Here is a 13,074-nt window from a genome sequence, read left to right on the forward strand (position 1 = left end):
ACTTTCTACACTGCAGAACGCATCAAATATATGAGCAATATTTATGTAACTATGCAGCAAAGAAAAACATGTTAAATAACTCTAAATATGCTTTTTATGAAAGGTGGCTATTTAGGAGTTATTTTACACTTTTATTGTTTCCTACATAATTCAATGTGTGTTCATTGCGTAGTTTTGATGCCTTCAGTGAGAATCTGCAATGGAGTAGTCATGAAAATTAAAGAAAATACATTCAATTCATTGGGAGTGTCCAAACTTTAGACTGGTAGTGTATATACATGTTTGTTCCCAAGGTATAGTTTCTTTGTAAACAAAATCAGGATCTAATAAGTATCAGACCAACTTTGGGTTGAACTGGGGGGGGCATGCAAAAGAAAAGAAGAAGAGAAAAAAGCCCCGAGACGCTGCAGCTGTTTCAGAGAGGGTGGTCCGCGCGCTTATCTGGCGAGGGGTTTTAATTTGACGCTGAAGAGGATTTCCTCTGTGTAACGGGTCGACAAGAGGAAGAAACGAGCTGGGATTTCACAATAACGGGTCCCGCACGCAGAGGAAGCCGGTGACATTGTGCGGGTGCGTGGGTGGTGGTGGGACTGGAGGACGGTGCGGGGCTTCGCGGCTCGGCACACACACTCTGGCCGCCGCTGGACCGACAGTCGGTCACCGTGTGAGGACCCGGTGATTGGCGGGAGATTCGTGCGTGAACATGCGGAGTTTTCTCTCCTTGCTGTGCTTTCTGTGCGCCCCGCCGCTCCAGTGCGCCTTCGAGGGGACCTGCCTCAGGAAAGGTAAGAGTGTTGCCGCTGACACCTGGCCCGGTTCACAGTATGTGGACGTTGGGGGGGGGGGGCAAAAATCAGCTGTTCATCTGGATTTTCCACTGTAACTCAAAGAAAACTCGTACTGTTTCCATTTCTTTTCGTTTCACTTTGAGCGATTGCGTGAGTTTCGCCACAGTACAAATGACAGCATGGGGAAACTTAGATCGAAATCGACTCCAGGAGACAGTGATGGAGTTTCTGACTTCTGACAGCCTTGACTTGACACATATAGACCACGTAGCATAACAGCTTAATGGTGATATTAAGAAGAAGGAAAAAATTAAAATATCTTTAATATTTTGTCAGTAAAACTTTTTTCAGTCAATAATTTTTGTTTTGTGAATTAGTTTCACAGCTTTTTTCATGATTTACAATGACATATTTGGCTTGTCAAAAATAGAATGTAGAAGGATGTTTGTTTGTTTTTCTTTAAGCATTTGCTTTGTTGTGCTGCACCTAAACAAACTGGAGTTTGATTAATGATTGAAGGCTGAGAGAAAGGGTTTGCACTCTTCTTCCTGTTGTTGTTGTTGTTGTTGTTGTTGTTGTTGTTGTTGTTGTTCTTCTTCTTCTTCTTCTTCTTCTTCTTCTTCTTCTTCTTCTTCTTCTTCTTCACATCCTCCTCCTCCTTCTTCTTCTTCTTCTTCTTCTTCTTCTTCTTCTTCTTCTTCTTCTTCTTCTGCACCACAGGTGAACTTGTGAAGTCAGATCAATGAATACCAAACAGGAGGTGGTAAGAGTGTAAAACAGTGGGCAAGCTTTAAGCTTTGTCAGCCTTTATGAGTAATGAGGGAATGACAGATACAGTGAGTGAGAGATGACAGAAACTGGCTACTTCAGGACAGCAGGAGGACTCGAGACGAGGGTTGTGTTAAAAGAGGAAGTTCAGAAGGAGTTGGTAATTTTTGTTATGCAACGTTGCACCTCTGTCCTCTCGACCGAAACCAACACACAAGGGCAAAATTCTACACTTTATACAAAACAGAGGTATGTAGTTTGCATGGAACTACCTTCATTTCATTTGAATTAATGAAATAAAACATGGCTTTGTGTGTAAGTCATATTTTTAGGCCTCAATATCACAAAAAGCCTTGTTTTGAGTTTGGTTGTTGTCGTCCATGCCCGGAGGGGGTTTCCTTAAATTTGTCATCAATGTCAATTCTGAACAACACTGGAAACAAATTACTGTTTAAAGATAAACAATCAACTATTCATATTTCTATAACTTTTCTTCAAAATTCTAATAGTGTCTAACTGGTGAACATTTGCAACATTTTGCATTGTTCCATGACCATTGTGAAAATTGTGATCAATGGTGAGCATTTAACAAGATGTCAGTAAGGTAAAAAAAAAAAAAAAAAGAAATTCAACCCTGACGATTGTGTTGTTCAACAGAAGAATGTAATGAAGCGCTAAGCATCAATGTTTTACCTTCCCGCTAAATGTGTCTGTTTAGACACAAGCTATCAGGTTAATATTAAACAAAAGCAACAACTATGATAACAACGTCCGAGAGCTACTCGGCAGTGTGGCAGAATTCCACTTATTGCTTGTTTTTTCTGTGCAGAACCCTCCCCGGGAACATTGGTCTTATCCCCAGGCAGTGTGCTCGTATTGACCTGCAGTGGGCAAGTGACGGTGGACGGTGTAAAGGTCAGGAACGGATCCAACAGCGGCAAAAGAGACGGCTCTGATAGCGCAACCCAAACGCAAGCTTGGACAAAAAGTCAGAAGCGCAGTGAAGCTGTAAGTCAGGGACCCGGCGATACAAACAGGAGCCTCGGACATGGAGCCTCGGACACGGTCCATCCGACTAGTGCAGGCGGTCTAAAGGCTTACGATTCAGATGCTGGGGAGGAGGAGGACGAGGAGGACGAGGAGTGGGAGCAGGGTGAAGAGGAGAGGGATGGAGGGAGCAGGGTGACACGGGGCCTGAAGAGACGCCAGTGGAAGTGGACGCGGAGGACCACGGGCGGAAAAGGGGACAAGGACGTCACCTTCACAAATGGGGCGGCGCTGTCTCTGTCCCCGGTGAAGCTGGCTGACTCGGCCACCTACACCTGTTTCTACAGAGGCACAGAGATGTACACGTTCAAAGTCATCATCGCAGGTCAGTCCCAGCTGAAATGAGGTCGCACCATCGGCAATGTTTGATGTTTCTGGCATTTGTGTTCAGGTTTTAACGGGCAAGCAAATAAATGTTTCCTTAAATAGCACTGGTTCAGTAATTGAGCAAAAAGCTCCTTCGTTGTGGAAGATTTCAGATTATGCAGCCTGCTGATGAGCAATTGTGCACTTCATCAGCGTGAGGATGTGTATGGGAGATGAAAAAAGGGGAGGATAGCCAGACGCCTCTATTTAAAAAAAATTGTTCTGGCTGTAAAGGTAAAACAGGGACTATTACATGAATGTTGAAGTATCAGAATGAGTCACATTTGAGTGGGTGATGAAAATTAAATTGAATGAAACAAAGCAGCCTAAATTTATAATAGTGGTTAACCCCCCCACCCCCCAAAAAAAACAACATAATTGTTTAATTTGGTTGAGTTCTTTGGTTTTTATTTTTTTTATTTTTTGCTGTACAGTGATATCCTTTTACATGGAACTGCTATTAAAAAACAGAAAACCCCCCATTTAACGGAAATAATACATCTGCTTTCACACATTAGAGCCTCCAGAGACACCCGGCATCATCTGCTACAAAAGGTCACCCAGCAGTAAGATTCGCTGTGAGTCTACGCCTCAGGAGAGGACCTCTTTCAAGCCCAGCTGCCACCTGTTGCTGAGCAAAAGGCGAGGACACACAGTAGCACCAGTCAGCTAAAGGGGTGCAATGTCCCATCAACCACCTTCATGTCCTCGACGTGCCTTTCTTCTTCTGGCTGACCAGTGTGTTCCCCTCCTGTCCCTCAGGTCGACGGAGCTGCTCCGTTCTCCCTGCTCGTACTCACCGCGGACCTCCCGCTGCTGGTGCACTCTGGAGCACAGCGAGAACGAGCTGAGGACCTATCACTATGTCTTCATGTGCGTCACCAACATAGCGGGCAACGCCACCAGCAATGTGCTCCACTTCACACCGTTGGACATTGGTAAATAGATGCATCCGTGTGTTTGTCTTAAAAGGTCGAGGTAACCGATGGGTAATCTCTTCGATGACAGGGTCCCACCAGATCAAATCAGTCCTCGATCAGAATCTGTCAAAATTTGTTTGTGCAATTGTGACAGCTGTCACTATGCCTCCAATTGATCATGCCCCCTGGCTACTTGGCCAAGGGGATATCCCTTTGGCCGAATGGTTAAGCGCAAATGGCTATTACACGGGAGTCTGGGGTTCGAAGCCCGCCCGGGCCCTCTGCGCCTTGCCACACAATGTTGTAGTAAAACATAATTCATTAATGTTGTAATTAATTATATTTTAATTGTAACCTACACAGTATAAATTGTCATGGTTAAAATGAATGGATTATGAGTAAGTCACTTGCTATAGATTTACAGTGCATGTGCTGTACAAATATTGACTAGCGATCCAGATGCAATGATTTGCTTTATTAAATCAGCAAATTTAATAGCATTGCTTTTGATTGAACCCCTAAAGATTTTCAAGTATTCAAGTTTTGCATCTTGATTAACTGCCATTTAATGGGCCGTTTTCTTAAGTCAATGACTTTGCACCAACTCATCTACTTGCACGCATGTAGTAATGTCACACAGACTGCAGTAAAACCTTTGCACCGTCTAAAAATGCTTTTCTACCTTGTGTGTATCTAACTGAATTACTTTGTGAATGTGTCGCCACCCTCCGGACTGTGCCAGTTGATTTAGCATTCAAGATTTTTTTTTTTAAAAGTCATTGAAACTGTTAGACGCCAGCTTGCAATGCCGTATTTGCTGTCCAGAGAACACAAGCAATATCTTAAAAAGTCTCAATGTGCACGACTCTCCTGTATGCTGGGTCCGAATGTGAACTCACCTTGACCTCGGCTCCTCCCACAGTAAAACCTGACCCTCCGACAAACGTGTCCGTCTGGCAGGTGGAGGGTCAGGAAACCAGGATGAAGGTCACCTGGAATGTGCCGAGCTCCTGGAAGCTTCACAGATACTATTACAGGCTAATCTTTGAGCTCAAGTACAGACCTGTCACGTCCTCGGTCCATTACTGGCAGGTGAGTAATTTGGAGTGGGGGTGTGATGATTGGTTTCCATGTTTCTGTGTTCTATGTTCTATGTTTCTTGTGTTTTCACAGCTTTTCCACCTTTCGCGCTTTCGCCCTTCAATGCACTTTTCTTTTTTTTTTTGACTTTTTGTGCTCGAAAACAATCAAACACTCAGACAAAAAGAGTCTAAATTAATTTTTACAGTCGGTGTTGCTTGTGTCTATGGATGCAGGTGCTGAGGATAAAGGATCAGTGCTCTGACACCATCACTGATATGTTGCCCGGTGTTGAGTATCTGATTCAACTAAGAACACGGGATGAATATGATGGCGAGTGGAGTGACTGGAGTGCACCTGTCTGTGCCCACAGCTGGACAGGTGAATCCCCCCCCCCCCCCCACACACACACACACACACACACACACACACACACACACACACACACACACACCATCACAAGACCAAACCTGGATCTGAGTTTCCACGTGTTCAGTTCAGGTTTTCACCAAACCTCGCCAGATCATCAGTGCTCTTTTTAGTTTGGTGCATGTTTCCTCAGCTCCCATTTTCTTCAGCTTGAAGCTAAAAATAGTTTGGATACTTTAATTCCTGCTTTCAGCACTGACAAAAGGTGCCCTAGCAACTCGGGCAGGCATGACTCCAGTTTCCTTCCTGCATGATTGAGCTTTCCAGAGACACAGCGTGTGCAAACATCCTCCAATACATACTGACTTTCAGCCCTTCCAGTCATGTTTCTCTTACAAGTTCATGAATGCACCTCCTGCCCCACATGTCCTGTATTACATTTTTTGCTAAATCAGTCTGCTAAATCCGAACATGAAAGCGGAACCCATTTCATGCAAATAATTTCTTATTTTTCACTTTAGACTTTCATGGGTTTATATGTATAAAATAAATAGCAAGGCATAATCAATATTTTAAATCATTTTTCAACTATCTATCTATCTGTCTACATCATTGGGAAAACCCCTGTTCTCTGTTATTGCAACCACAAGTTGAGATACCAACCTCCAGATGGAAACTAACTATATTCATTGCAATGCCTTTTGCTTTTTTGTCATCGATGACGTGTCCTCATCTGGATGTCTCTCCCCTCAGCCCCAGCTCCAACCACCACAATGGTGAGAGTCCCTTCCATTATGTTGGGTGATTAAAAATGAACTGAGGACGATTGTGTTTGTTTTACACATACATTTGTTGCTCGCTGCCTCCAGTGTCTCACACTCCTCCCTTCAATCTTACAGGCCCCAGACTATATAGACATAGAAAGTTCTGGGACTGACAGCAGCATAACTGATGATGGTAAGCTGGCAGTGGATTCATTTTTTTTTTTTTTTTTAATTATTTGCAGTGTGTTTCTAGAGGTGTGTGAGAGCAGGGGGGATGAAAAGGAAAAAGACAAAGTGAACTTAAGTGTAGTGAAATCCCCTCTGCCCCACTGGGTTTCAGAAGGAAGTCGTGTCATAATATATGAGGCCCAAATAACAAAACAAACCACAAGGAGCATGGCTTAACACACACAGGTTTGTTACTTGCATTAGTGGCGTTCATCTGTGTGACCATGTCCTCCCTCTTCTCTTCACTGCAGTTGCTCCAAAACTTACTGCAGTTTCTTCGGAACCGGTAGACGTGTCGACTCATATTCTGTGGATCTCGGCTGTCCTGGCTGTCCTGTCGGTTATTTTAGCGGTGTACATATTTAGGTACTGTGGTAGGAAAACAAACAGTTAAGTTGTAACAGATAGGAAGTGAGAAAACAATAGCAGTCCTCTCACCTCTCACCTTTCATTTCAGTCACAGGGACAGATTACTGTCAAAACTCCAGAGTCTGGCTTTCGAGAGCTGCTCAGGGGACTCGCCCCAGCCACAGCCCTCTGCCCCACCATATCCAGAGGGGCAGGCCCTGGTAACCCTTGGCCCTCGGTGCCATAAGGAGCGGCCAGAAGATGAGGAAGAAAATGAGGAACAGCATTTCAATGAGAGTAACCAAACCATGCATTTTAATAACGGCAGCTATTTTTTTCCTCCAACAGAAGCATATAGTGGGGAAGAGAAATAAAGCTAGCCAGAGATTTTTTTCTTTTCTGTTGTTGTTCCATGCTCTATCACACACCAAAGTCAGCTTTAATGAGACTTACTTCAGCTCTCTGTTAAGCCGTGCAAAGGTTAGAGAACGTTTGTCATGCCTCTCAGATTTCATGCCTTCTGTACACAGAACTGGGGTTGGTTGGTTCTATTTCACACCACAATGTGGTGTGAAATGATGGAGGACTCAAAAAGAGTCTGAGCATTGTTGTTTCTTGTCTGTTTTTATTTGTTTGTTTTTTGGAAGTCTGGTTTGTGAACAGTGCAATGTCAGCAAGTCCCTGGCCTGCACTCCAGAAAACCTCCAGCCTTATTACTTGATCTTGGGGGTCCAATGTAAAGACTACTTCAACTAAAATTAAGTTTTGAAACTTAAGCTACATGTTTTTGCTGCATATTTATTACACTGTTTTATTTTATTGTTAATGAACAAAAATAAAAGTTTCTAAAAAAAAAAATATATATATATATATATATATTCGGGAAATTTCAGATTTTAGAATGCTGCATCCGGGAGCGTTTGAATGTTATTTGTAAATGAGAGAAGCTTATAAAGACGACGATGAAGATGATGTTCTCAACCAACAGCGCTGCCACCTAGAGGTCGCGCACATGCTTGAAATCGGCCGTTTCCATGACAACAGCTGTTGCGTTTCCATGGTTAAAACCGCTGCCCCTAGAATGTTAATGCCCGCGTATTCCTATTGTTATGGTAAATGCACTGACCTCAGAAAATGCTGTCCTTGTACCTTTGCTTCATTTTGTTAAGACGATAAAGTTCAAAAACGGCCTATTTGTGATGAGAGTGACGGTGTGATGTAAATTGTAAATGGTGTAGCAACATGGACACAATTGACATTTTACGGAGTGTATCACAAAATAGCAATGCTCGGTATCAGCAACCCGGCACTAATGAGACGGCTTTGATCCCAGATCACGGTCCATAATGTGACATTGTAGGAAATGAACTAAACGACAACAACGAAATTAATTTCTCTAAAAAAAATATATATATACACAGAAACGTAATTTGATAGCCGCTGTGGTAGATGTGACAGGGGAAGGCCACTTGGCGCCTCAAGCTGTGATTTATGACGACTGGAACTGTAATTTGAAAAGAGGAAGTTTAACTTTCGACGCAGAAAGTCGCTATAAATATATGAAGGAGTCACGGTCCGTTTCGAGACAATTTACCATAACAACAGGAATAGGCGTTCATCAGAAAGCTGTCGGCGGCTGGTATGAGCGCAGTTGGCAGCAACAGGTGACTGTATGTCTACAATATCAGCTTTCGGAGTTTACAAATCGCGGCCTGGGAAAAGTCAGACTAAAAGTGGAAAAGGAAGAATGGCCGCTGACAGACATTTGGCCAAACTGGACGTCGGCGCGCTGAGCCCCGAGCAGCAGGAGAAACTGCGACAGTTCAAGGTGGGTTAGCATGGCTGGCTAGCGGCTGGACAAGATGAGCTGCTCCAGTCCGCCCACCCGCCCCTCCTGCTCAGACTTTCTATTATTGGTCCCATAACGGGGAACGTCTGTTTTGCTGACCCAGATCCAGACCAGAATCGAGAACGAAAATTACCTAAGGTGCCATCCGGAAATCGATGTGTTGATCAGCAACTTTCTCAGGTCAGTCGGTCCATCTTCACAGTCGTCTTGTGTTTGGTTGCCAGGCAGATCACTGATGATGGTCCATCCATCCATTTTCAAGCTCGTGGTCACGGGGGTCTGCTGTAGCTTCTCCCAGCTGTCATAGGGTGAAGGCAAGGTGACACCCTGGGCAAGTCACCAGTTCATCGCAGGGACACAATAGAGACAAACAAAGACAAACAACCACTCGCACACACGTACACGCCTACGGACAAGTAGGAGTTTCCAATTGGCCTCACCTTAATGTTTTTGGACTGTGGGAAGAAGTCAGGGAACTTCAGATATATATTTGCCACAAAATGAGGCAAACTCACACTAAACTCAAACTTAACAAATATAACTTCTGGCCCCCCTGTCTGTCTGGCATTTATCCATTTTAAATAAACAACCTCTGTCAATGACTGCTTTTTTTATACTTTACATTTATTTTTAAATTATAGTGAGTGTGAGAAAACCCTTTTTGACTTGCTCAATTTTTTTAAACCTAACTTTTGGATAAGTTAGGTCTCTTTTTGTTTTGTTTTTTTTTAGTTTGAATTACACTTTTTCTACTTTTTGACCAACTTAAAACAATTTCCCTTTCAAGTCATCCGTACTAATAGGTACTGTTTTATGTGTACATCTCCAATAGAGACGTGCTACTAAAAAGGCCTGCTGATATCCGTGACTTTGCTGCAGGTCAGTTGTGTACTCCCACTCTTGCATACACATTTCCAGGATAGATTTTTTGGCTGTGTTGTCCTTGTCTTTTTCTTTTCTTTTCTTTTTTAAATATATTTATATGTATTCTATTTTTCAGATCACTTCTCAAGCTTGGGCATTGATAGCTATGCTGATTCTACAAAGGAAGAAACTGAGGACACGGACTAAAACTTCTGCAGCTATCAGCTAGCAGTTATCTCTATTTTTCCTTCCATGATAGAACAAATTGCGTGTTGACTGCACTAATGAACAATAGTTATGGTGAGATTGCTGTTTCTTAGGAAGCCAACTAATAGGGAATATGTTAAAGACCAAAAATGAGTATCTCCTGCTATGTGTCACAGCATGATTTTAGTTTGACAATACTCAATGTTTGGTTTTTTTCAGTTCTCAACTAATTTACCTTTCTCAATTTGAAACACAAAACCTGACAACTAAATAAAACTTGATTGTCTGAATTTTATTCAGGCATCAAAGACACATGAAGCAAAATACAATAACATAATAACTGTGGTAAATAAGTTGGCTGTTGTTTGTTAAGCAGCATGTTGTTTTACATTTATTTAGATTTTTTTTTATAATTGGTATACATTTATTTCCATTATAAATTAATTAACACATTTGATTATTCAATTCTCTATTTATAATTGTGCCTTGTTTAGGCTTGCATAGCTTGTAAGAAGTACAAACATTTTAATTTGATCTTACTGAAACTATTTCAGGACAAATAGCTCAGGATGACATAAACCTGACTCTAGTGTAAAAGGTTGTCGGCTCAAATAATAAAACAAATAAATAAATAAATATACATATATATGAAATAAACAAGTGTACTTTAATGACAACAGTGAGATGAATAATTGTTTACTCCATTACAAATATACATTTAATTAAAATCTATTCATTTAAGTATATATTTCGTGGTTTTCTACAAGCAGAACTGATGAGATGGCTTTTATGACACTTGCAGTAAAAACATTTAAATTGATCCTACCAAAATTAGATAAAACAACAGTGATTTTTAATGGTGTGATTGCTAGACAGAAAGCTGTAACTGAGTGCAGTAATTTGTTTGTACATCCAAAGTATCGGTCTCAAAAGCATGTGTACAATGTTATATACTGATCAAAAGGTGATAAGGTTTATGAGGATTAAAAGTGTTCACAGTCATTATCAGGCTTCTTATTCAGTCCTCCATGTACACAATTTAAATTTAATATTGATTTGGCTAATCTTAATAAACCAAATGTCTGACGTGTTTCATGTTGTATGTTATCCTACACATTCACTGAATGTGTAAGCAAGTAAACTTGTATGCGACATGAGTAGAACGAGAGAGGTCCAGCATGCGGCTAGATAAAACAGAGTAGAGCAGAAATAAACCATGTTCCATATCGGTCCACCGGGGGCGCTGTGGTGCTGCCGCGATACCAGCATCAAGAATTAAATTGTCGGCGCTTTGCGAGATGAGACAAGCCAAGTCGTAATGGCGACTGCTGCAGCGGCAGACTCGGGATCCGCAGCCCCGACAGGTATTGTGTCATTAAGCCTCCCTCCTTAAAATATCTAGATTCTAAAGGCGTCGCTACGTAACATCCTCTAACGTTGAAAATTGTGTGGTAGGATGACGAAGACTCTCGTCCTGGTTAGCCCGTTAGCTTGTTAGCATCGAAGTCCTGAACCCACGGTAACCGAGTCAAGGCTCGCTTTTCCCCCTTCTTTTAGCAGGTACTTGTTACCTTTCGTGCAAATACCTTCCATCCTATGCTTGCCTTTCTCACGATACTTGAGCTAGAAACGTACTGTCGAAATGTATGTTTGACAAATCAAGCTATTCTTCATCAGAAAGGCAAGAGATATTTTCTGGGTTCATGCCCGGTGATTTCTGTCACGCCATACATTAGGATTTCGTGCTAACAACGAGACTGTACGTGTGTGGGGCTGGAGGTAAAGCAACTCCCATAGATACAACGGTGCGTTGTACAGTGAAGTGGATCTGGATTTGTTAATTGTGGTTTCTTGGGTCTCGCCAGTGGGAGACTCCCGTTTCTTTTTTATCTTGCGGTCCTCGACCGTTACACCCACCACCCCCCTTCTCCTCACTTTCCCATTTGGTGGCGGTGCCTTCATGCTGTCTTGTCAGTTCTATTTAAACACCTTGTAACCGGTTCCAACCGAAAACAAAAAACAAAAAACAAAAAAACGGTTTGATAATTTCACCGCACTATTGTAAAATTTAATTCGTTTTAATTGATTCGTGGGTTGTTGTTTTTTTTTTCTTCTTCACCCATTGCCTTTGACTTGCCCGTGTGGGTGACAACCAGTCTATGTCCATTCTACTGTTTGTGTGCACCTGGCTGGTTGCAGTTGGCAGACATAGGTTATGGTTGGTTTAACCAGTGCTTTCAGATGCCTCTCATTGTCCGAACACAACAGATGACGAGCAACACACTAATCCATTTAGTTTCACGCCACTTATGAGCGTCCCTGCGTCCATGGTAGTTGTTCTGCATAACGAGACTGAATCAGTGAAATAAAAATAGTGGCTCTCTTGTTGCTCCCACATGGCTGTGAGCCCTAGACTGCACAAATACAGGCTTCAGACTCTGGCAGACACACACAAACCCACAGACTTGAGTGACAGTAACATAATGTGGTAGCCGTACTACACTTTTTGGATTTATTTTCTGACTGGGATGGAAACCAATATATTTATGGCATCCCCTAGACTGAAAAACATGTTTGTACTGTGTGTGTGTGTGTGTGTGGGGGGGGGGGGGGGGGGGGGGGGGTTGCGTGTCCCATATTATTGCTTTGCGTAGGCTGCAGGCTACATGGAAACAGGCCTGGCAGAGAGTTGTTTAGTACACACAAATGAACAGATGGTTAGCCCATTGTTGTAAGGCTTGTCATTGACGAGCTTAAGTCATTGCTAAGTAATTGGGTCGGCTTGGGTAATTCCTATCTTAAAGGGATCATTCAGCATTCTGGCAAATTCGCCAATTGCCAATAATCCTTATAGTCTGATGAGTAGGTGCATTGAATTCCCTGTAATTATCAGTGCCTGTTGTTTTGAGATCCACGAGACACGAGCTGCACAGTGAACAAACTGAAGGTGCACGGTTCTGGTCTCCCCTCCCTCAAAACTCATCAAATACACAATCCAACAGCTCCAAAATGCTCCGGTTGAACAGTTGTGACCTTCATATTCAACACACTACGGTGTAGTAATGTGTAATTGTGTTACGTTACTACACATGTCGAAAGCACTCAAAACTGCTTTCTTGAGTAGACAACTGGGTGTAGTGACGCTGTTCCAGCGCAGATAGTGCTCCATTATTTATTACTTTTATGTATCAAATAAACAAGGTTGTGGTTCGTAGTTAATAAAGAAATCATCACCGCTAATATCTACTATAACAGCCACCTCCTCAACAGACTTCACTAAACATGTGTTTTTGAAACCCTTGCACCCAGTTGGTACTTCTGAAATGTAGTTCCAGTTATGCATTTGCCTTGAAAACTTTGTCTCGTAATGTTGCATTATTATTTCGTACCCTACATGACAATATGAGTGTTTTGGAGTGCAGTTACAGCTCATCTTATACCTGCTGGACACGTTTGAGAAATTACAGTGAGACCAT

General features: G+C 42.3%; 3 protein-coding genes across 3 annotated transcripts in view; all 3 read left to right on the top strand.

Annotated features, from left to right (window-relative positions):
- Positions 1 to 396: 396 nt before the first annotated feature.
- Positions 397 to 7,454, top strand: il6r (interleukin 6 receptor). Its single transcript, XM_076012735.1, is given in 9 exon segments — positions 397 to 785; positions 2,386 to 2,928; positions 3,488 to 3,907; positions 4,812 to 4,981; positions 5,206 to 5,350; positions 6,092 to 6,114; positions 6,238 to 6,295; positions 6,582 to 6,696; positions 6,788 to 7,454. Coding segments are annotated over 9 exon segments (1,821 nt in total). The 5' UTR covers positions 397 to 703; the 3' UTR covers positions 7,053 to 7,454.
- A 150-nt stretch (positions 7,455 to 7,604) lies between these two features.
- On the top strand, positions 7,605 to 10,688 carry riiad1 (regulatory subunit of type II PKA R-subunit domain containing 1). Its single transcript, XM_076012737.1, has 4 exons — positions 7,605 to 8,506; positions 8,631 to 8,707; positions 9,360 to 9,406; positions 9,528 to 10,688. Exons 1-4 carry the CDS (start codon positions 8,351 to 8,353, stop codon positions 9,596 to 9,598), a joined length of 351 nt encoding a protein of 116 aa, XP_075868852.1. The 5' UTR covers positions 7,605 to 8,350; the 3' UTR covers positions 9,599 to 10,688.
- A 149-nt stretch (positions 10,689 to 10,837) lies between these two features.
- Positions 10,838 to 13,074, top strand: part of LOC142879424 (phosphatidylinositol 4-phosphate 5-kinase type-1 alpha-like) — a 13,691-nt gene continuing 11,454 nt past the window's right edge. The window contains exon 1 of the mRNA XM_076012734.1: positions 10,838 to 10,962. Coding sequence (XP_075868849.1) covers positions 10,917 to 10,962 — 46 coding nt within the window. The 5' untranslated portion in view covers positions 10,838 to 10,916. The remainder of the gene's footprint in view (positions 10,963 to 13,074) is intronic.

The sequence above is a fragment of the Nelusetta ayraudi genome, unplaced genomic scaffold (assembly GCF_046127955.1).
Source record: "Nelusetta ayraudi isolate G7.1 ecotype Tasmania unplaced genomic scaffold, CSIRO-AGI_Nayr_v1 ptg000136l, whole genome shotgun sequence".
Taxonomy (NCBI): Eukaryota; Metazoa; Chordata; class Actinopteri; order Tetraodontiformes; family Monacanthidae; genus Nelusetta; species Nelusetta ayraudi.

Excerpts from the sequence above, each read along its gene's own strand:
- riiad1 (XM_076012737.1), top strand. The coding sequence starts at position 8,351 with ATGTCTACAATATCAGCTTTCGGAGTTTACAAATCGCGGCCTGGGAAA. Across the intron at positions 8,507-8,630 it reads AGAAACTGCGACAGTTCAAG|ATCCAGACCAGAATCGAGAA; the intron begins GTGGGTTAGCAT and ends TTGCTGACCCAG. Across the intron at positions 8,708-9,359 it reads TTGATCAGCAACTTTCTCAG|AGACGTGCTACTAAAAAGGC; the intron begins GTCAGTCGGTCC and ends CATCTCCAATAG.